The sequence below is a fragment of the Chlamydotis macqueenii genome, chromosome 18 (genome assembly GCF_036417535.1).
Source record: "Chlamydotis macqueenii isolate bChlMac1 chromosome 18, bChlMac1.mat, whole genome shotgun sequence".
Classification (NCBI taxonomy): Eukaryota; Metazoa; Chordata; class Aves; order Otidiformes; family Otididae; genus Chlamydotis; species Chlamydotis macqueenii.
In genome coordinates this window covers 11,970,430-11,993,905 of record NC_141573.1, presented here as the reverse complement: position 1 = coordinate 11,993,905, position 23,476 = coordinate 11,970,430, and the positions used below count along the sequence as shown (strand labels likewise).

The 23,476-nt window shown below is 41.5% G+C and overlaps 1 protein-coding gene across 11 annotated transcripts in view; it reads left to right on the top strand.

Moving 5' to 3' along the window:
* Positions 1-23,476, top strand: part of TNRC6C (trinucleotide repeat containing adaptor 6C) — a 327,104-nt gene that overhangs the window by 291,242 nt on the left and 12,386 nt on the right. For 3 of the 11 annotated variants that reach the window (XM_086762535.1, XM_086762531.1, XM_086762538.1), the window contains 12 exons: positions 6,266-6,475; positions 7,446-7,612; positions 8,265-8,369; positions 8,816-8,896; positions 9,535-9,592; positions 9,801-9,946; positions 16,493-16,666; positions 17,906-18,052; positions 18,558-18,680; positions 20,010-20,093; positions 20,422-20,653; positions 22,352-22,519. In XM_086762535.1, the coding sequence (XP_086618661.1) occupies positions 6,266-6,475; positions 7,446-7,612; positions 8,265-8,369; positions 8,816-8,896; positions 9,535-9,592; positions 9,801-9,946; positions 16,493-16,666; positions 17,906-18,052; positions 18,558-18,680; positions 20,010-20,093; positions 20,422-20,653; positions 22,352-22,519 (1,695 nt within the window). The remainder of the gene's footprint in view (positions 1-6,265; positions 6,476-7,445; positions 7,613-8,264; positions 8,370-8,815; positions 8,897-9,534; positions 9,593-9,800; positions 9,947-16,492; positions 16,667-17,905; positions 18,053-18,557; positions 18,681-20,009; positions 20,094-20,421; positions 20,654-22,351; positions 22,520-23,476) is intronic. The other 8 variants (XM_086762539.1, XM_086762534.1, XM_086762540.1 and 5 more) reach the window with 6 other exon arrangements.

Genomic DNA, 23,476 nt, shown 5'->3' with positions numbered 1-23,476 from the left:
GGCCTACAGTGATTCCTCTGGAGAGCAGATGGTAGCGAAGGAAGGGTTTCTTTGAAGTGATGTGGTTACGCAGTCAGAGAGCTGCTTACTGATCTGTAACGGTGCACTCGAGGTGCCATGAGACCCGGTTAACATGGCGGTAGTGCACGTCTTGCAGAATGTTCGTTAGAGAGATTCTAAAGCAAAACCAACTCTCAGAAATATACTGAAACCAGCAAGCAAGGACAAGGAGAAATTGAGTAATCATAGAATCACAGAAGGGTTTGGGTGAGAAGGGGCTGTTAAAGCCCACCCAGTCCAATCCCCTTGCAAGGAGCAGGGACATCTCCAACCAGATCAGGTTGCTCAGTAGCGCAGACAATGTAAAATACAGTTCTGATACTGAATTTAGGTCAAGTTACTGAAGGCCTAAGTTCAGTCTTTGTTGTGTGCTTTGCTTACCTCCACTTCCAGTTGTGTACCTATGTGCAGATAGATACAAAGGCCATACATGGACGTATTTTGAAGGATTATCATCTAATCTGCAAACAGGTGGAAGCAAGGAGCACTCCGCTGTGCTTCTGTGCGTGATGCCCATCTTTACTTTTGACTCTGCCTGAGAGGGACTCGTCTTGGGCTTATCTTACACAGAGCAGGAATGTCATTTAAAGTGACCCTGTTGGCTTCCCCAGTCACAGTGCAGGAGACCTATTGCTAACAGCGCGTGTGGCACACCGCAGCTGTCGAGCAGCATCCTGTCTTTGTGGAAATGTACACAGTCTTAAAGCATCTGCAGATCATGTCCCATTAAGTAAGGAGCAGCTCTCCTATGCCACAGCCATGGTCCCTGTCCCGTTGGCTGTGCATTCCCAGCCTCTGCAGTAAGGGAGACGTCTGTAATCCACCTCCAGATTTCATCCGACAGCAGTTCTTTTCAATGTACAGTATTTCCGTGCAAAGCATGATTGTGTAGTTCACGGCTGTGCCATAGGACCCAGTTCAAGTGCTCACCTGAAATCTTGCAACACTTGAGCAAAGAAGTTACCATTAGCATTTTATCTTCTGCATGAGTCGTGACGTTTTTTGCCTGTCATTTTTATCATTCCTCGTTATTCAGGGAATATAATGAATAAGGAACCCTGGATTCTATTCTACCCTCTATTAGTAGGGAAGTCTGGTGTAGCTGTGAGGTGGCACACTTGTGCGTCTTGAAAGCAAAGGAGGGGATTTTAATTTTGCTGTACAGCACTGGCTAACTGTTCACAAAGGATCAGCTGTCCATTTGAGGGTTTGATTTGTACTGTATTAGTTTAGAAATGGAGGCCAAGTTGCAGTCTTGTTACTCAAGTTGTCACTCATCCCCAGAAGCTCTCCAAATTCTTTGAATGCAGAATTTAAAAGCTATTGATGGGAAGCAGATGTTGGGACACACTTGATGAAACTGCATAGTGCTCTAAGGAGCTTCTTTTTCTGTTGTGGGGGGGAAGAGATAGAGAATGTGATAAACATAGTCCTTGCTGGTTAACGGAGCTTGCTCCCAAACCTCTGGTGAGTGATTTAGAAAGACGAGCAGAAAGCTAGTGGTTTGATTTACATTCAAATTCTATCTGATTTACTTGTGCATAATTTTTACTAGCACTTTTAACACTTGCAACTTTGATACAAGGGGAATAAGAAGTGAGAAAAGACTTTTACAAACAGGGATGATTGTGAGAGAGATTTTTGGATCCCGAACAGCACCGATCCTGCCTCCGAATGCTGAGGAGTGGGCTTGGTGCTTCCCAGTTCCCACTGGGTAGGTAGAGACTGGCAGGGTTCCAACCGCCCGTTCTCCAGCTGAGAAAAGAAACAACAAAAGATAACGTGGGCTTCCCGATGGAGATTTGAGTTCGAAAATTAAGATGTCTTTAGTTCCTAGAGAGCAAGGAGCTTAAGTTTTAAAAACTTGAACCAGGCCTAAATTGTGAAAGCTTTGAACATCTCTCTGTTCCTTTTATAATCCTGGGCCTTTGTCTGTGGCAACTTATGTGTTATTCGTACCCTGTAATTTATGTGAAACAAAGAACGCGGGTGATGTGTTTTCCTTACTTTGAACTTTCATCAGCGTGGATGTGAAACCAGATGAGGTTTGACACGCCCATGTGAAAACCTGAAATCCTGTTGCGGGTGCTCAGCACCCTAACAGCCAGGTGCTGGGGGACAGCCAGGTGACACTGAGAGACCTGCCCTCTGTTTTCACACAAAGTTGATCGCGTTGCTGAAAGTCCAGTAAGAGCTTCCCTAACGCTGAACGATGTAAGAAGGCAGGGAGCTCCACCCCGTGAACTGGAATGCCTTTCAGAAAAGGGAGACTTGAAAAGTTAAGGGTTCCAGGTGGCTCTCCATATATATTTATGTATACATATATAACCCTCCCTTTTACACACCCTCACACCTCTGTCTCTCCTTGCTTTTCTACTGTTAGCAGACTAACTAGAGGCTATTTAGTAAACAGGTTTTCCTACCTAATTTCTTCCTTCTTCATCTACATAAGGTTCTGATATTTTGGTTTGCCTGTATTGTAGTCATACGCTCTGGTATTTATCACAAACCAAACAACTTCAAGGAAAACAGTTCTGCCATCCAAATGGCTACAGGGTTATTTTGAGGGAAAACGACTGCATCCTGCCACAGCTCAGTTAACGTTTCACTTTCCCTGGAGGGTTTCCTGTTAGCTGTGGCCCGATGTTAATTGTGTTTTTATTTCTATAAAACAAAGCTCTGCCAATGTGTCCATGTTTGTTACTCACTATGATCTTTTTGTTTCTTGCAATTCTAACTGTTTAAAGCTTCAGTATGAAACCCTCACTCTCTTACTGAAGAACCCTTTAACGGAGCTCATTCTGTTGCAGAACAACATTCATGCAGAGCTGGGTGTTTTTTCAGGCACAGAGGTTTTTCCCAGGCAAGCCTAAATGCGTATTATGTTCACAAACAAGTGGTAAGTTTTCTCTGAGCAGAATTTTGAAAACGTTAGGCAGGTTCGGATTTTGGGACCGCTGTTGAAGGTGTTTTCCTTCCAAACAGCTGTGTAAATGAACTTAAAAGTAGCTTCTTGCATTCACTTGCCCCACTGTAGTGCTGTTCATGAGCTGCCTGTGCCCTGAGGTTTATGGTAGGACTGGAGAGCATCACGCTGCCGGAGACAAGCTGCTGGGGCTGCAAACTCTGAACTAATACTCCACTTGTGTCTGTTTCAAGTATGCAGCATGCTGGGTTATTGAGGAAAAACCTTGTTGAAAAAAAGAGAGTACTTTGGAGAATTCAAAGCAAATGTCTTCTTTCACCTATAGAATTTAGCATGTTTCATTCAAAACTGTCACTTTATTCACTGTTTAAAGTTTCTAAAATAGTTGTACAGAGTCATAAAAAGGCAGCACAGCGATGACAGCATGCAGACGGCAGATACTTAGCACAGAGGGGAAGGCAGCTTCGTAATTGAGAAGTGCTCTGGAGTTTACATACAGGTTAATTTTTGCAGTGCACAAGTTATTTATCCAGCAGCCTTCAGGTTTTATTTACCAATTTCCTGCATTTAATTTGATCTGTTAAGATAGTTTTGGAAACCTTCAGTTGATCCATGTTTTTTGCTTTTATGTACTTGCAGGTATTATCTTGTAGTAAAGGCTGTCTCCCTCCTTTGTAATCCCGTGTTATTTACTGCTCAGCGCATTTAAAGCACTTAACTCAAAATAACTTGGACGTTCCACATCTGTGGTCTTTAACCAGTGTTGTTGAATTTGCAGTAAAGAGCAACAGAACAGCCAGTTCTTTCGAGTTTTTATCCTACAACCTAGCACAGCGTGCCTTTTCAGTATATGAATTGTGTTTTAAGGCTGCTGTCATAAATTGAATTACTTGGAGTTTCCGGTATAGGTTGCCTGAACTCGGGGAAATGTCAGTGTTCTGCGCTCTCCCTCTTTGCGTTTGTATTCTGGTTGGTGCTTTAGAGGTGTTTTGTTTTCGCTTTCATTTGCCTGCAGCTAATCTTTTTCAGATGCCAGTATGATTGAACACAGCCAGTTGCCGGTTGTCTGACAAGGTTGCCTCCTGTGTGGTGGGGCAGAAATTCCAGTAAAGTGTTCCTTAAATAAAGTTGGCTTGAGGATACAGGCAGAAAGCCTGAGTAAGTGGTGTAGGGGCAGCACCAAGGAAGTTGTCACGTTAAGCAGAGGTTCATTTATATACATATATGTGTGTGTCTTCTGTGCACACTTAAATTAACCAGGAATTTAGGATACATTGATAGAGCTTAGAACACAGTATTTTTGTTTCAGATGGAAATCAATTTAATAAACCAGGGAAATTCTGGATTGTTTCAGGAATGTGGTTTCCAACATAATGAATCTCGCTGGTAGTGCAGGAGCTTTATTAAGCTACATGTTCCTGACTGTAGGGTTAGTTGGGATGTGTTTTATGTCATACGCGCTTTTATCAGGATCTGGGAGAACGGCCGTTGCTTTAAGACATAGAGCCTCAGGTAAATCTGTAACACGGTGACACTGGAGCAGTGGACAGGCAGAGCCCATCTCTTTGAAAGGCATTTTTTTTTCTCTGCTAGCCAGTGTTTGAGTTATTATTGGTGGTGTATGTTGCCTGCAGTTTCTAGTAACAGAAATTCTGTTGAAATCAGTAAGATCTGCAAAGACTTGTTGCTCAATTAAATAAAATACTATTGCTTAGGTACTTTAATATATTTGAAGGTACTCCTAAATAAACTTCTTCTGTGGTGACTTCCTTGCTGTTGCCTACCTACTCTAGGTGTCAGTTCATGTAGCAAGGGTTATGTTTCTGCTTTTTGAAACCTTTCCAGAGTGTTTTTACAGGTAGCAAGGGGAGCAAGAGAGGAGTAGTGCTGCAGCAAAGCAGGTGTCTGGTCCTTAAATTATAAACGTTGGCTGAAAAGAGAAATGACACTTTCTTGGGTAGTACCAAAACCGGGTTTCTTTCTTAGCGGATCCGGTTCCATATTGTGAGCTGCCAGAAGTTACAGATCTGGCAGGACAGTAGTTGATGGAAACAGAAGAGCTGCAGTTAATAATTTTCATCTCCAGTGAACAGAAAACAAATTCCTGAATTAGCAGCCTGATTAACGGTGGAAGTTTTAAGTGAACTGAGTTCTGCAATACTTGTTGAGATCTCAGTTGTCATGTAATAGAATATTTTTTGTGATAATTGTAGAAAACCAGATTACTATCGGGTATATGTAAAAACTTTGTTTTCTTGCCTGGTAGATATCTGTCTCTTTTGTATATTTTTTTTTAAAGTACCTTGAACTCCATCTATGATCCAAATCTGTCTCTTCAGAAAAAACTTTTGTAGGAGGTAATGGTCATTTTAAGTTCCGTTTCCATTTTTGCTGTGTTGGTCAACCTTGCTGTTCAGGACTCAGGAGCTCTGTGGCTGTTCCTGGCACGTTCGGCATCAGCGCTCCAGTCGGTGTCCTGTGGATTAAGCGCATTACAGTCAAGCCAAGCCAGACTGAGACTGTTTCTTTGTAGCAGGTTACGCCTTTCAGTGCGTTAAAGTAGGAAAACAGTGACTTCTACCTGCCGTTCCCCATAATTTAACTATAGATTCTTAATTGCAGTCTTGTCTAGTTCTGCTTAAAAATTATATTTACTATAATACAGAGGCTCAGTGATGACGGGGTGCACGGGGAACACAGTCACCTACGAGTTGTAATAACAGCTTTAAGGAGTGCATACAACGTACATAATTGACATTCAAAGTGGTAACAAACAAATATTGTCTTACTTGTGGTGCATGAGAAAAGAGATTTGATAATTTGTAAGTAGTTAAAAGGAATTGAAATAGCTTTAAATCTTTCAGTGAAGCAAGGCCCAACTCAGATCTGGGTCGTGGTCTCCTGAGTGCTCGCACTGCTGCATGTGCTCCCCGAGCCGCGTTCCGTCCGCTCAGAGCAGCCTGCTCCCTGGGGACCAGGTCTGGTGCTCACGTGGCAGCCCGAGTGCTCCTGGCTATGTTAACAAACACTCTTGCTGTCTTGACAGCTGGGCATTAGTATTCAATTAAGAAAAGGACTTTTGAGACCAAATCAAAGGGATTTATATATATATATATATATATATATATATATACATACACTTAATTAAAGTCATGATATCTTCTTAATGGTTCATGCTCTTTCCAGACAAACACTTTAAAAAAATGTCCATCTTTGAAATTGTTGACAAAATAAACCTTTCCTCTTGTCACTGTTCTTCTCTCCTTCCCCTTGCTTCAGCAGGCTGGGGAGAAATGCCTACTGTCCACACAAAGACCGAAGCTTCTTGGGGAGAGCCGTCATCCCCTTCTGCTGCAGTTGATAATGGCACTTCAGCGTGGGGGAAGCCCCCCAGCAGTGGTACAGGGTGGGGAGATAATCCTGCCGACTCAGCAGGGTCCTACGGAAGAACAAATGCTCCAGCTGCTGCCCCAGCACTGTGCAAGCCAGGTATGAGTGCGAATGTCACTGTTGTAAGCGCTTGGGGAGAGAAAGGCAAAGTGTGTTTGATTCTGCCAGTATTTTTCAACAGCACTTCTGCTTTTTTGTGTGTTTCAGTCAGAGACTTAATGTAGTTTTGAGAAGAAAATTATCAACTGTCTCAAAACATTGATATTCCAGATATCAAATTCATACAAAAATATGAATATAGTGCATCAATCCAGTAAATTTAAAGATATTCCTTAGAGTATTTGTGTGTACTTTGAGAACTATATGGTAGAAATGCAGGAAACAGTGAAAATGCAGAAGAATGTGAATAGTACTCATCCCTGGTGTCTATAAGAAACCTGTGTAGGGATGAGAAGCAGCTGAGCTCAGTCAAGGTAGGAGGGATTCCAGTGGGAAGAGCAACACTTGAGAACAACTAGTCAGCCTCGCTATTCAGTTAATCAGAGGGAGTGGATATCTTCTTTGCTGTTAAAACTGCTTACAGGTTCAGGAACATCCTCAGCTACTTCCTGCTTCACGATTCCTAATTCGTGTTATTGATAAAAACCCTCCGCCTCTGAATGCCCTGAAGGCTACAGTGCTTGTTTTAGACTTCTGTTTTAGCCGTGGAAGTCTTAAGTTTCACTCCTGCAACATACTATCCTGAGAGCTAGGTATAAAGTCCAGAAAACCTAAAAAGAGGAGTGGGAGTTCTTCAGGTGAGTAGTCTCAGCTTTAAATAGAGTGAACAGAACAACGCAGAACAAGGTGATGCAACCTCATCAAGCGCAAGTGAGTTAGTCTGGCTTTTTTGCCAGCTTCAGGGAAGGCCTCCTTGTCATTTAATGCCAGTTAAGCTACTTGATGAACTCCTGTCTCTCTTGAAAATATTCAAATGTTAGTATACTGGATATGGTATAAAAGGATATTTCTGTACAATTTACAAGAAATTGAGTAAGATTTTTCTTCTCCCGCTTTCCTTTCCCTCTAGCTTCAAAATCTATGCAAGAAGGCTGGGGCAGTGGTGGGGATGAAGTGAATCTCAGTACTAGTCAGTGGGAAGATGAAGAAGGAGATATGTGGAATAATACTGCTTCACAAGAGAGCAGCTCCTCCTGTAATTCCTGGGGGAACGCCCCGAAGAAAGGACTTCAAAAGGTAAGACAAAAATAAAGATACTCGCTAGAAAGAGTGGAGTTAGTATAAGGTTTCTAGAGTAAGTTGTCACGATTGTTCTGTTGCGTTACACCTGAACTCTTGTGTTAGACCTCTGACACCTGAACACAAACCCAGCTTGCCACTACCGTGGTTCAAGTACAGCCAGCCTGTTTTCAGGGGAGAATGGGATCTTTGACTTTAAGCATGTCAGATGCTTTGGGAGGTTTTGTTGCTGCTGCTTTTGTGTTCTCTAAGTTGTATAATTGTCCGTGTATTCTGAAGAAATTATAATGTATTAACAGAAACAGAAAAGCTGTTAAGGGGGCTTTCAGCCACTTTCCCTGGTGCTAGAAAAGGAAACGTTAGTTTGTGATGAAGTGCTTCAACAAAAAATACCTATTGCCTCTTTGTGAGGAGCAAACGTAACTGTAAGTTGTGTATTGGTAGGTGAACAAAGCAAACTTGTGTTAATGCTGCACTCGGCCAGGAACATAGGCACTTACGGTAGGAAGTTTGCCATTGCACAGGGACAAGGCCAGGCTGTAGCTGAAAGGAGCTGGGAATGCGTTTAGCTGCTTTGTTTGTTATTCCGTTAGCCAACAGTTAGGCCAGTGATTTGATCAAGTATGGTTGTTTCTTGTACTGTCCGCAGCCCAAAACAAATCCACGCTTGTCCCTTGGTACTTTCTGGAGAACTGAAAGGAAGAGACTTCTTAAGGATTTTGTGATAGAAAAGCTGCACAGAGATCTTTTAAAGGTGTTTATCTAGATGCTCTTGTTTGTTTTTAAGAAAATACACTGAGTAACATTCTTAACTTCAAGGTTGCAAACTTGTTTTTGGGAATGTTTTTCAGGAAGTGTCGTACTGTTTCAGAAACTTCTATTTCATTATGTTTTTCTGCCAAGGATTAAAATGAAATATGTAAATTCTAAGGTGGCTTTAATTCAGTGGTTGGCAAATCAAATACTAAATAGTACACTGAACGCCTATCAGCTGCAATAAAATTTGTACACTTTGTGGGGGTAGACAATCGTAGTTACGTTTTCAAAGGGTTCTTCAACACTTTCTAAATTAATGTACTAATACATCTTTCAGTAGCATGTATTATTAATAAGAAAAACTTACCATGTATGTTATGTACATCTCACTGGTACGGATATAGGAACCAGACCGTTAATGGAATCTCCCGTTTATTTACCAAGGGCATGAAGACATCTAGCAAGCAAGATGAGGCCTGGATCATGAACCGCCTGATAAAACAGCTCACAGACATGGGCTTCCCTGTGAGTAGTGCTCATAGCTAGCACACCCATGGCTTAGCTGTGGTAGCTTGTAAGTTCTGAGTTCCAGTGTTTCACACTGTGGCTACAAAAAGATCTTCAGCCTCTTCAGGTTGGGAAGTAGTTCTGTTACCTGCATTTAGACATTTACTGGAATTTCAAGAGTCTACTGCAAGCTAGCAGAGTGCTTTCTGAGATTACGTGATTACATACTTTGTGCAGTGACGTTTGTAGTCTTTTGAAGTTCAGGTTTTGTAACAATAGGTATTACATGGAAGTTCAGTAATAGTTCCACTCCTGTTCCCCTTTTCTTATTAAACAGGTGAAATTTTAGAGTACAGCTGTTTTTTCAGAGAAAAGCATATCATAGTGCTATTTAAGTTGTCCACAGAAAACTGGAAGAAATTTAAATAGAACAGTATGATTTGACCTTGTAGAACTGGTGCTTATTTGACAAACTGAAACTAGCTGAATTGTTGTGGGAATTGGAAAAGCAGAAAAAGAATATGCGCAGACATTATTTGTTCTGCTGAGTAAATATTAAATCCAGTATTTAAGAGACATACCTGTTTTCTCAGTTTGCTTTGAAATCGTGTAAGCATGATTACTTTTTCTCCTAACATAATCTCTATTTTTGACAGAGAGAGCCAGCGGAAGAGGCCTTGAAGAGCAACAATATGAATCTCGATCAGGCCATGAGTGAGTATCTGTAGCTAAATTGTTTTTTTTCTTTAAAGCAACACAGGAACCATTCATGATTCTGAGAGTTTGATCTTACCCAGATCAGTTGGATAATATTTTTTTCTTGCTTTTGCTTTTGTAAGCAAGACCTACTTCTCTGAACTATTGTTGGCAAATTCACTGTCTTTACATCGCCTTTTTCAATATATTTCCCCTTTCTGTGAAGGTGCTCTGCTGGAAAAGAAGGTGGAAATGGACAAGCGTGGAATGGGAGTGACCGACTATAATGGAATGGTCACCAAACCCCTTGGCTGCCGCCCACCACCAATCTCCAAAGAGTCTTCCATGGACCGCCCCACCTTCCTTGACAAGGTCAGTTCAGAAATGTGAATGTGATAAACTGCACACAGTGTAGAAATATTGATGCTTTCCACTGGCTGTTTAGAAAGCTTTAGAGAGAAATGTGATACATAGTTACATATTGCTTTGTTCTTTTTCTTGTCTTTTTTTAATCTTGTGGGAATTTAGTCCTTGTGAAAAGGACCAATTATTTGATTCCCACGTAGAAATAAGCAATGGTTATCCCCAGTGTTACACCTGAAAAGAAAACCTGCTAAAGAACTAGGAATGCAATGGAACTAGAAATGGGAAAAACAAAGAAACAGAGCATGGAAAGCCTTTCACTGTGTAAGAGTCCAGTCAGTGACCCTTGCTCAAATTAATGGTCAAGCAGGACCAAGACCAAAATCCTCAGCAATTAGGCACCCAATTCCTGTTTCAGTTTTGAGCTCCTTATAAATTTCAGGGAAAGTTCGGTACTTAAACAGGAGTGAGGAGCTGAGGTATTTTTGTTCAGTCAAAGAGCAGACACGCACTGTCATAAATAGCTTATCCGATGAGCTTCATTTTCTGTGATCATGTATGACAAATTTTCCAGCACCGTTTAATGACAGAGGAGAAGGCTTCAGGAGTTCATAGTGTCCAGGATTCAAAGTGCCTGAAGAAAAGCATGTAGGGAAAAGTGCAGCCAGCTCTTCAGTAGGAAATGAGATTTACAGCCTGACAAAGTCGTACAAAGAGACCCACCAAGTCACCTTAGAATTACACACACCCCACCCCCCGCCCCCAAATTGTTATTCAGGAATGAACAGTCTCCGGTGCCTTTCTTTATTTCACAGGTTATTTGAAATGTTTGTAAAGATGGGGAGTGGTGGTTTCTGAATGCAGAAATCAATACTTTTCATAAACAGTGCTGAAACCAATTCATTTTACATAAGCTATTGACAGGTTGTGGGACAGGAATGATGTCTAGTCTTGTTAACACAGACTGTATTAAAAACTTTACCAGCCCTGATTAATGGCTATCTTTCCAGTCTTCCACCCTGTGCTTTCTTGGAGTCTTTAACTATAGCGTTGTCCTTAAAGTTACGGTTTGTGTTGTGACATGTCCCCATGTGGTGCGCTAAGAACATTAGCGTGGAGCTGTGCTGGGACATCTGAGAAATACTGACCTTTAAACGACAACTATTACTATTTCTGCTGTCATTGCTGTCGAAACAGTTTGAGTTTTAGTGCTGGTACAGTAGTTTGATTAAACACAAATGCATCTTAGGTAATTCTGGGTTATTTTTATTAATAAAGGAAAAATTAGCATCTATTAAAAATTTGCTTTAGAGGGTCCTTAGATACCAAAAGTGTTTGTGATAGTTCAAATACTGCCACGGTGCTGTGTACCTGGTGTCGTGGCAGTCTCTTCCGGAGATTATATGTTGAAAAACTGCTTTTTGGGGAATAATAACATTTGTTCTTTCTGGGCTTCCTACTTTTATCGGAATGAAGTGGTGTCCGTTATGTTGTTGTTCCCTAAACCAGACTAAACTGATTGTGTATTGCCTACAACGTGGGGCTCAACCTGGCTCTTCCTTCTTTCTCTCTTCCTGCCCTGTAAAGTTCGTTCTTAACTATAGCAGATCTGTTTGTTTATGGGAAGCTTTACTGCAGATATTAACTGACAGAATCTCTCCTGATGAATGTCACAAAATTCATGCATGCGTGCCAGTTAACCTTTTCTTTTCTAGGATAGCGACATCCTGAGCAGTAATATTGCCAGAGAGAGAGGCGCATTGTGTGCGGCACAATGCATAATTCTGGAAACAAATGTTAAACACAACTACAGAGATGGGAGTACTAAAACCATTGGTATTCATACAGCAAGTAAAATCTGTCAGTCCAGGCATAATCTGTCACAGTGACTTTACTCTAACAAAGGAAATAATCCCAAACTATTATTTGTAGCTATCAGAGTGTTGAGCAACTTGCTAAGTGAATTAAACAAATACAGTTTCTCCTCTGAGATTAGGTATCTTTTTCCAAAGAAATTCTTTCCAGACTTACAGCTCATGCTACTAGAGCAACTCCTCTTCTCCAAAACCGCTGGCCCTTTGAGGTATTTCAGAGCATGAGCCTGGAGCTGTCTCGCTTCTCGCTCTGGTCATCCTTGGTCGGGGAACAAGCTCTCTGCACAGCTGCACGAAGCACCGCAGCCAGTGTTCCCTATTTTACTCACTGTCTTACCAAGTCCTTTTGGTTGACCTTGCTGAGTCTGCAGTAAGTTATGTGAGGTTCCTCTTCAGGAGATTGTAAGCTGGGTTGATGTGCTCATTACTACCACTCTCTCAGCTGATTCTCTCAGCTTCTCTGCTCACCTGAATTGAGTTTCCATGATTTTTTCCCTGCATTTTCTCTGACAGATAAAGCCAGCACTTACTTCTTTTTTTTAACGTTATACATTTGAGGAGAGAGGACATCCAGCCCTGACATTTGCTTCTGGACCTGTTGAATTCCCTATTCTCTCTGGATTAGTAATGATCTGTGCAACTAAACATCACCTTTGAATGCTTGCTTTCACTCCTTCAGTGTTTGCTGCAGATACTCTTTATTCTGTGTCACACTGAATCAACCTTTGGCACTCAGTGCTTTGTTAATTGTATTATTTTTCAGGATGTTATCTTGCCCTGTAGCACCATAAAAGGAGAAAGGAGGAAGTCCAATGGCTTCGAGGAAATAAAGATCCAGCCTAGCAGTACCCTGATACGTGATCTCAACCACGTTATCTTACACTGGGTGGTGAGCGTGCTGTACTTAGGTATCAGGTTTGCTTGAAGATGTTACCTGATGTCCTCTGGAGCCATCAAATTTGTAAGAAAAGCATGTAAGATTTTCCTGGAAGCATCCTAAAAAATACCAGAAGTAAGACCAGAATGCTTCAAAGGATCTTTTCTTAAAGCGTAGGAGTGCTGCTCCTGCGTACGGGGACTCGCTTGGTGTGTCTTCTCAATGCACCTGCATCTATCGAGTGTTCTTCTGCGCTCGGAAGAAAAATGTAGTGGTTTGCTGATCTACATTGATCACTCCGTAATTGAAAATCTTGACCCATAATGTTTTAGCACAGTCGGATGCAAGTGTTGAACTCTGAGCCATTGTGTTGGATGTATGTGATCAAAAGCCAGGTCTGCTCTCTGAGGAGAAGTAACATCAGCCTGCCTTGGCCTTAGCTCAAGCTTCCCTTCTGTGAGGCTCCTCTTAGTTCCATGGCAGACTCATTTTCCTTCCTGCTCTTCTCTGTCTTTGGTTTCTATGCTTTCTCCCATACTGCCCACAGAGTCCTGTCTTCTTTTGCTCTGATGCTGCTTCCAAACTTTCTCCCAAATTCTTGAGCAATAGTAGACTGAAATTGTCGCCTTGCAAATGAAGTCTCCTTTTCACTACTGTCTTATTCACTGGTTAGCTCTTCTTCTTTACTGTTGAGGAATCCAGGTCTGCAAGCCTTGACGCCTGTTGGCTGCAATGGTGTTCTTCCGAAAATACTCTCACTAAGCTTCTTCCTTGTTTCTGCTTCGATCATAGAGTTTGTTGGGTTTTTTCAACCTTGTCCTTCACATTCTGATACCGGTTGACTCTGCTGAGTGTGATTGCTTTTTGTCTTTGGGATAACACATGGGTTATTTTATCATTATGCAGAAACACTTTGGTAGGCCTTGCAATTAGATGATGATCACTAGAATTTTAAGATGGACTTCTATATTCTTCTTCTTTCTTCCACCTCTGCTTCTTGTGATCTAGTAATGATTTCTTTTTTGAACTTCCAAATTTTGAAACCTCTTTCGTATTCCCATGTTTTCAAAACTAAAAATACCAATGATGAGTACTTCTCTGAGTATTGCATTTCCTGCAAGTTTCTTTTGCCTGTGCCTGACTCCTGTCAGATTTGAAGAGGACTTACTTTGAGGTGAGATTTTATTACTTTAACTTCCTCTTTTGGAAAAGCTTTTTTTTCTGCTTTAGGAAGTTATTAATGTGCATTTTCTACTAACTACTTCTGTAGCTGGATTTGTATAAAGACCTCTGGCAAATGAATGGTCTTACATCGGTCTGTTAGGACTTCTTGATTCACGTAGTGGCAGTTGTTGGCAGGTGACTCCTCAGCTGTCCAGGGATCCTCTGCTAAATTGTCCGTATTTCACAGGGCTACAAAATCTTTGAGTAACACCGCTTACATTCTGTTGTATTTGGCACATGAGACTATTGTGAGAGACTTCCAAAGTCCTAAAAGTAATGTAGAGTGGAGCACCGGTGTGGTGCTTTGTGTTGGGTAGCTGTAGAAGGAAATAACTGTTACCAGTAGGGTTTTGCAGTTCTGCCACATCCCTTCCGAAAAGTTCAATGCAGTGCTGGATTGAGCATGATTTTGACAGTCCAGATGTAGGGGATTTGTTTAATTGATTATCCTGAGTGACAGATGTAACACAAATGTCAAAGAAAATCACTGAAGAGGAAAGGTTGGGTAGAAAAGATTATTCTTTGGGAAACAGTTATTACATAAAGAGCTGGAAAAATGATGAGTCTCAGTCGTCAGCAGTGCAGGTGTTGCCTAGTCTAGGTTGGGGAGGATGAGGAGTGCTTTGTGTTGACCAACTGAAATACTTCATGTGAAATGAATTGATTTCAGCTCCACTTACAGAGCACAGATTTGTGCAGCACAGTTGGCACCTTATGATAAGTTCAGATTAAAAAAAAATACTCGAGCAAAGTGAATGTGAACGTGTTGTAAACTTGCTGCAAAAGACGTTTGCTGCAGTTTCAAGGAACACGCTTGTGAAGGTGGCCTTGCAGCACGAGTCTGCCTCTTCTGGAAATTAGATGCCTAAGTCTCCAGTGAGGCTTGTCCTCCACCCTCCCTGGTGGTCCCTGTTTCCAAAAAAAAAAAATAATGTCAATGAGGCAAAACTTGAATAAATTTGGGAGGCAGGGAGGATTGCATTGGTCTTTTGTGGTCAATAGGTCTGTTCACCTAGAAGACAACGGCATCTGAAGGAGAGGGCACGCACGAAGATTGGAATTATTTTCGCTTTAAAGGGGGAAGGGTAGAACTGTAAACACATGTATGTGATCTAAGGAGAAATCCTTGAACCTGTTACTGTCATGCAAGCCGCAGTTGTTTGTGGAGTGTGACTGATGTCCAGTAGAATGTAAAATATCTTGAGCCTTGGGGATATCATTAGAAATGTCAGTGTCCCCCTCCGGAGAGGCAGATAGCATGTCAAGTGTCACTTTACCCGATAGTAAAGAAACTTTTTCTTTGCATCAAAGGAGAGCTGTTGAAAATGCATTTTTCAGGATTAACTTAGAACGTAAAATTTACTGAGCGTGCTGGCTGTGTTAGAGCATTTGTTTGGGTATCTGCTTAGTGCACTGGGCTACTTTTTCAGCAAAGGAGGTTTGTCTGTTTCTCACCAGCTTCTAGGGCGTTGAATTTATTGGTTGGAATAACCTAGCTCCTCACCTATTTAAAAGCCTTTCTTTGCAATGAATATATTGCCTGACAAACACCAGCCCAGCACACGGCAAATTAAAGATTTCTCACTCTGCCTGTTTTTGGAGCTCTGCTTTGTACACAGCATTATTTGATCACGCTTGCCGCAGGCTTCCCAGACATCAAAGCACAGTTTGAGGTGGAGCTCGGTACCGCGCTGTAGTAGCAGCTAGATACCTGCCTGTTTGACTGGGGATTGCGTGCCCTGGTGTTTGCCTCCCGCAGGGGCTGCCCTCCATGCCTCGTACCCGTGTTCAGCCGTGGCTCCTTACAGCCTGGCTTGTCAGAGGGGGCTCTTACGCCTTGCTAAAATCTGCCTCCTCCTGGGGGACATTCAGGCAGTGTCTTCATCGCTTTCCTAGGAAGGCAACACGGACGAAATGATCATTACTGTTTTTAAGCATTTTTGTGTTCATTGGGTGTGTTAGAGTGTAATGTTTCATAATGGATAATAATAACAACTCAGTGCTGTGTGAATATTAAGAGAGACTCCTCTGTCTCAGTTAGGAAAGGGGATTAATGCAAAAATCCCTTTTTTAAGAGCAGAGCTATGATGTGGAACCAAATGCAGACTGATATCAAATAAGCTGATCTGGCCTTTCCCGAATTGTGGGATAGTGAAAGCAGTTTGTCGTATGTCTGTGCTCCGCTGCTGAGAGTTCACCAAACTAAAAGATGACTTCCCTGAAACGTGCTGAGTCTCTTCCCTTTCCACCTTTCAGTCTGGTGGAGGAGGAAGGAGAAAATCTAAGGCAGGAGGCTGCATGATAGCTCTGCGATCAGTTTCTAGAACCTCCTTTCCTTCTGGAGAGGTGGGTGAGGGTGATTGTGCATTTGTGGATTAAGTGCAACACAGCAAAGATAAACAGTACCTTAATCCTATTTCTCTCTTTCTTCTTCTCCCTTCACTCCATACTTTTCATTCCCTGTTATTCATCATACCTTTTTTTTTAAAAAAAAACTCCACATTTTTATTCATCCATGCCCTTTTATATTTCCATGGGACACTGGTTTTTGCGCTGTCTGCTGCTGGGCACCGCACACAGCTCACCCTTTCTTTCTCCAATCAGGATGGCGGCCTAGTGGAAGAGCCCACTACTTCACCATTTTTGCCTTCACCAAGCCTGAAGCTCCCCCTTTCAAACAGTGCACTCCCTAATCAGACCCTGGGCGGGATTGCCTCGGGGCTGGGCATGCAAAACTTGAATTCTTCTAGACAGGTAAGGCTGTCGGGGGAGATTCCAAGTTGAAATTCAGCTCTCTTGGACCTGCCACGTCCCCGGGGGAAAACAGGGATTTAAGCTGAAACTGCGTGCAACATCTTTGTTCACGTGAAATATCAGTGGAGAAACTACCTACTGTGTAAACGTTTCACATCATAGGACATACGACAACTGCTCAGTTGTAATTAGCCTGCTAATTACACGCACCCATTGACAAGAGACTGTACTGTTGTGGATTTGTACCACTGAACCCTGGTATAGCTCTGCCTTGATTGATGTGAGGTTTCTTCATTTGAGGCATTGCTAATTGTCACAGACTCTTAAGGCAGAGACGTTGCTCTGATTTGTCTTTCCTGGCTGGCATAATTATTCAGTGATGAGATGGGTGAGGAGCGATGGGGGCTTTTTTATTCCTGCTCTGAGTGTCGGCACAACTCATAGCTTTGACGGGTGGTAAGAAAGAAACTGTGCTTCGAGCCCCTCTGGTCAAGCAGAGTGTTGCGGCAGGAGGGATGTTTTGGCCACGGGGTAGAACATGCAGAAAGGGAAGGAAAAGGAAAGGAGATGGTGGGGAGGATACACAGACACCACGAGACTGAGAGGTCATGAACTGCTGTTGATAATGAAAATGTTATTTTTGCTATATAAATTGAAGTTCCAGCAAAAATAAGAAATAACAACATGGAAAAACTCTATATATCATTCTATGGTGTCTTTTATTACATATATTCTTTTAAAGGTAATAGTCTAATGGCAGTACTTGTCACTTAGAGCCCATTAAGCATATCTTTCAGAGTGGAGACTGCACTAATGGCATGTCCCTTATCTGTAGCTTTGTAAAATGACTCAGTGTAAACACTGCCTAGCTAATGTAAGGAGTGAGTTTAGTGACTCCGTTCTCCTGTCCCTTGCTCCACAAATCCAAACATTTTTGGCGAGTGCTTCTCATTGTTCATCTAACCCTCTAGGGTTACGCATCCTTACAAAAGTGATCCTCAGCTTCAGCTGCCTTTTGTTCAGGCATGTGTACAACGTTTTGCAGATTTGGGATGCTGGGTTCATGGCGATCTTTGCTGTGCCTGGCTCTAAACCTGTGTGTTAATACAGTCGGTATGTACTGGTTTCTGTATCCGTGCCTGTCAGAGTCACTGAGGATAAAGACTGCACAGATAGGTAACTTCCAGGTTATCTGCTGAGTGATGTCTTTAAACGCCAACGTCTGTCGTCCTGCTGTAGATACCGAGTGGCAATCTGGGTATGTTTGGCAATAGCGGAGCAGCACAAGCCAGGACCATGCAACAGCCGCAGCAACCGCCAGTGCAACCTCTTAATTCATCCCAGCCTAGTCTTCGTGCTCAAGTGCCTCAGTTTCTATCCCCTCAGGTTAGACAGCACTTCCACTCTTGAGTTTTCCCTTTCCCTGGAGCTCTTCGATATGCACTGTCCTTTCCATGTGCATTCTGAAATGCTCCCGAGGCTTTGCAGCTACAGCTGCCTGGCCGTGTCCATGCTGGTTTATTTGCTAGCCGGTAAGATGCTCTCCTGTATACTCTGTACGTTATCTATGTGGGCACATTCTCTTGTTCCTTTTTGCGAAAAGTGGTGTTTCTAGGGAGCTGAGGAGTTTGTTCTCAGCTCTTTCTCTGTCAGTGGACATTTGAGTGTGATTATTTGGTTATTAAGATTTGTATAGGAGTCTCTTGTTATTTTGATAGTTCATGGTACTGTTTCTGGTAGGAGTAACATTTTCCAGCTGATGTCTTGTGATTCTTACTAATGGCTTACACAGTTGCCAGTGTTAGAATCATAGAATGATCATAGAATGATTCTAACACTAACACCGTGTAAAAAGTAAATGTACAGTGTCTGATACTCTGCTCTTCCTTAGGTTCAAGCACAGCTTTTGCAGTTTGCAGCAAAAAACATTGGTCTCAGCCCTGCACAGTTAACCTCGCCAATTAATAATCCTCAGCATATGACGATGTTGAACCAGCTCTATCAGCTGCAGCTGGTAAGTTAAAAGATGTGGCAAAGAAGCTCTAAATCAGAATTGAAGGCATGAGGATAAAATAAGAGAATGACTAACTGACTTTTTAAATGAACATAACAGATCTTTAAAACAATCAGATGCTGATTTCTTTTCAAAGAAACAAAATCAGTTTTTTGCCTCAGGCTTTATAAATAGTCATTTGTGGAGTAATTATCCTTCACAGCTGATCAGAGGAACTAAAAAGTCAGTTGTCTTAGTAGTGGTATGAGTAACACAGTATATTCTCAGGCAGCACTGATCTGTGTATTGCATGCCGGTGTAGGCAGCTGAAGGACCAACTGGGAGATTGGTGTCACAGCATAATGAGAGAGAAATTGCCTGGCTTACCTGGAGAACTTCCTTCGGTTGCCTCCCTAAATAGTAAAGTGTAGGCTAAATTTGCTGCCATGGATGGAATGTATATTAAACACATTGTGTGATAAGAACTACTTGTTTTTTAAAAGTTGTGTACTTTTGCTGTATTTGCAAATTTTATATATTTGTATATAGACGTGCGTGTATGAACGTATTTAATTGGATTTTAACATTTAAAAAAGGGATACTGCTAAGAGTAAGTCAGTGTTTGCTGTTTTATGTTTTTAAACATAAAAATTGAGGATGATAAACTAGCTTAGTTGCTGATCTCAATGTGCTAGTCAAACTTTTATTAGTAACAGTGTTTGATACTATTGCTCATTTCTGGTTATGTTTCCTAGTTTTGAGGAGCACAGCATTGATCCCATGCCATGGTAATAACTGAACAGTACCCAGCTACTTGAAAAAATATCTGTACAGAGCTGCTTTGGATTTTAAATTCACATGTTTCAGAGAAACACCTTGAAAAAAATTTACTGTCCAGATAACCACATTAAAATCGTGGATATTTTCTGGAATAAAGCAGCACAACTGATTAAATACAAAGTGCTATCAGAACTCAAAATGGCCAAACCACAAATCCAATTTTATCCTATTTGTATCATAATATAAACCTCTATTATAATTTTTGCTTTATCTTACATTTTTTTCAGGGAAAAAAATGGGTTCATGTCTTTAATGAACAGTTATTGCTCACAGACTTACTCATCAGGTTTTTTATTGACATGTTTGGTTAAAAAAACAACGAACACTGGACTTAAACAAGTGCATTTATGATTCATTCATAAGGAGATTGTTACTTTTGCTTCACTGACTGTTTTCAGAAAACTCCGATGCTTCTCTCTTTCCTGTTTTATAATGTACCAGCAGTTCAAGCAAGCTTGTTCGGTGTATTGTGTATGTTAGGACATCTGACCTCTCCTTTCTGTCTTGTAGGCGTACCAACGTTTACAAATCCAGCAGCAGATGTTACAGGCTCAGCGTAATGTTTCCGGACCCATGAGACAACAGGAGCAGCAAGTAGGTTTGCCTGCCAGTTCAATCTCACCATTAGAGTTTGGTTTCAGTAGCTTGGAGAGATTGTACGTTATAGCAAAGCAGCTAACGCATCCTAGAAACAATCATACAGCACGGGGCTTTAGTATTGAAAGGGACAGAGCACTAGAGTCATGAAGCTGTTTCACAGCTTTCAGTTATTGGGGGAAAGCTCTTCAACCCTTAATTCAGTCCGTTTTTATTTGTAAAGAGATCTATTGTGTTATTTCACTGTAGAGAAAGGCACAAGAAATCGAGTGTCTTTTTGTTCAATTGAGCATTTATTGATTTTTTTTTTTTTTTTTCTTGCCAGGTTGCACGTACAATCAATAACATGCAGCAGCAGATCCAGCAGCACCAGCGCCAGCTGGCCCAGGCCCTGCTTATGAAGCAGCAGCCTCCCCCTCCACACCTATCTTTGCACCCCTCTGCAGGCAAATCAGCCATGGATAGCTTTTCACCCCATCCCCAGGCGCCCGGCCTTCCTGACCTGCAGACCAAAGAGCAACAGTCTTCACCGAACACCTTTGCTCCTTACCCTCTTGGTAAGTGTCCCTCATGAAAGCAGTTCCATGTGAGAAAGACAGAGGGAGTATATTTCACTAATTCAGTGTCTAGATGTTTTGCTCCACAGTATAACAAATACAAAAGAGATGTTTATCAAATAGTGTTGAAACGAAATTGTGGTACTGGGGTAGCTGCTCAGGTGGGCTGTGTTTGCTCACCTACAAATACCAGACCGGAAGATTTGCTTAATTAACTATCTAGGTATGTTGCTATTTATGAACTAAATCTAAATTAACAACATCATGTTGTAAAATACAGGAATGTTATATTGATAAACAGGAATATCATCTGGAAGTCATGCAAAGTCATCTTTCCCCTCTGATCAGCTCTGGTAAGGCATCAGTTCTGGTCAGTGTATTCCAAGAAAGATACGGAGCAGTTTGAAGGAATGGAGGAAGTGTTGTGCAGGTGATTAGATGTCTCAAAAACATGACTGCTAAGGAAAAAATGAAATCCTCTGCTCACTTCAGTCTGAAGAGAGGACTTAGACATGCAGGACTCTTGAAAAATGTAAGAGAGCTTCGAAGTTGTTTTCTTGCATGTGGCTAATGCAAGAGTTAATGAACTTCCGTTGCGTAAAAGAAGATTTAGTTAAACGTTAAGGATCGCTTGTTTACATTAGGCAAAATGGAGTACTGGAATAAATTATCTGGGAATCTGATTCTGAAATCATCTTCACCAGTCACTTTGTGGTACATTAGACATAGATCTGTCAAATATGATTGATGTCAAAATAATTGATTCGGCCTTGAGACAGGGTGAACAGAAGAACCTTTCAGCCCTGTTTTCTCTGGCTGTTTGATGTATGCTGCACACTTCATTTTTGACATAAAGGAATTAATTTAATTTCTTTGTGGCTCTCTTTATGCTGTGTACAATAGAGTTGCCAGGCTTTATCTGCTGTGCAGCGGTTAAGAAGGTAATTTTGACTGCTAGGGTGAGCTGTTACAGCAGGGAGCATCAGAAGGCAAAAGAATTTATGAATTGAAGGCCTGAGTCCAAGAGTTTCTTATCATACCTCAGCTTCCTGTGATCTGCTAACATTCAGGATTATGTATCAAAAAGGACCCAGACTGGTGTCACAGAAGCATGTCAGAATTATTGCCTAAATACAGTCTGAGTGATTTTTGTTCCCTGTATACAAAAATACATGCCCAAATAGTGCAATACCCGTGCTGATGAATAGCAGGTGTTTGTGTGACCTTTTAGTTAGTTGCTTTGTTTGGGAGTTTTAAAATGTTAGGAAAATAAAATGGCAGACATCGTGGGGTGTGCTGGTGAGACATGAGGAGAGGAGTATTTTGGCTTAGCAGTGGAATGCTGCGAATTTTTCACTGGTTTAAACGCAGTGTTCCAGTGCATTCTTCCAGAATGCCTTTTCTGAGACAAGTGAAGAGCCTGCAAGTAGAAATACTGACAGCTTTAAAATATTATCCTTACAGCTTTTTTTCCCTTTTATCAAAGTTTTAACATTTTCTGAATTTGTGTGAGTTACATTGGTGTCCCCATAAAAGCAAAAGGTCTTGACAGCAGGTTGAAAATGTACATAGTAAATTACTGCACATACGTAGAGATGTCTCAAAATCAGTGTTTAGTAACTCCTTTAGCTGGATTTTTAAACACATCTTTTAATCCTCCAGTTTATTATGGATATCTGATGACCTCTTTCCCCTTAGCTGGACTGAACCCGAACATGAATGTAAATAACATGGACATTACTGGTGGTTTGTCAGTGAAGGACACTTCTCAGTCCCAGTCTCGCCTTCCTCAATGGACACACCCCAACTCAATGGATAATCTGTCTAGTGCTGCTTCTTCACTTGACCAGAACTCCAGCAAGCACGGTATGTTGCATTTAATCTCCCTGTCAGTCTGGTGTTTTGAGACTTGAGTCATGTTACAGTTGTAATTTTTTTTCTCATGTTTACTGTTCTTGGTGAACAAGAATATCACCTTTTGTGATATTTTTAAGATGATTTCCGCAGTCACGTTCAGCAGTGCATTGAAGTTCTGGCAGCTATCACTTCCTACATGCAGTGTAGGAATGGATTGTTTTCATTTGCTGAATTTTGTTGCTCAGAACATGGAGTTAAAGTAAAACAAGCCATTAGTGTTGGCAAACTTGGCAAAATAAGTCCCACAAGCTTCCCCTTACTCCAGATCTGCATATCTTCAATCCAAGAAGCCTTCACATTGGCTTTTTTCCCACGATTTTTCCAATATCATCAACCTTTCACAGCCAGTCCTGTACAAAAGCCTGATGGGTTGCATAATTACCCACCCTGAGAGTTAGGAGCACAAACTTCGTATTTTTCCAGAAGTGGTGGCTAATCTGTTTGAACACCTTTATTCCTAACGCCTCCAGTATCCGGAGTCGTTTATTCCTTTATTTCCTGTACCAAGTTTATTCTGTTAGAACATGGTGCTCTGTCAACTTTATTGTATCCTGGATTTTATTATGAGCAGCATGAATTATTTCTTTTACAATAGTTTTTTATTCTGCAAGTTGCTGCACTGCCTACGCTAGGTTGCTGTTTGATAGTTTGTAGGAACATGAGAAAGGCCGTTTCAAGTTGTTGGCAATGAATGCCAAGAGAAGGATGAGCAGGAGGCTTGCCTACAGGGATATTCCGCAGTATGCTGTCTCAGCAAATTCCTATGTAACATCAGTGTAGTGATTTGAATTACTTAGTCTCTTTTTGGCAGTAATGTAATCTGAATTTCTGTAATTTGAATGTGTAGATTGTACCAACGCTGTGTGTCTCAGCTGTAATTCCTTGTAAGGCTTCAGAGGCTGTTAA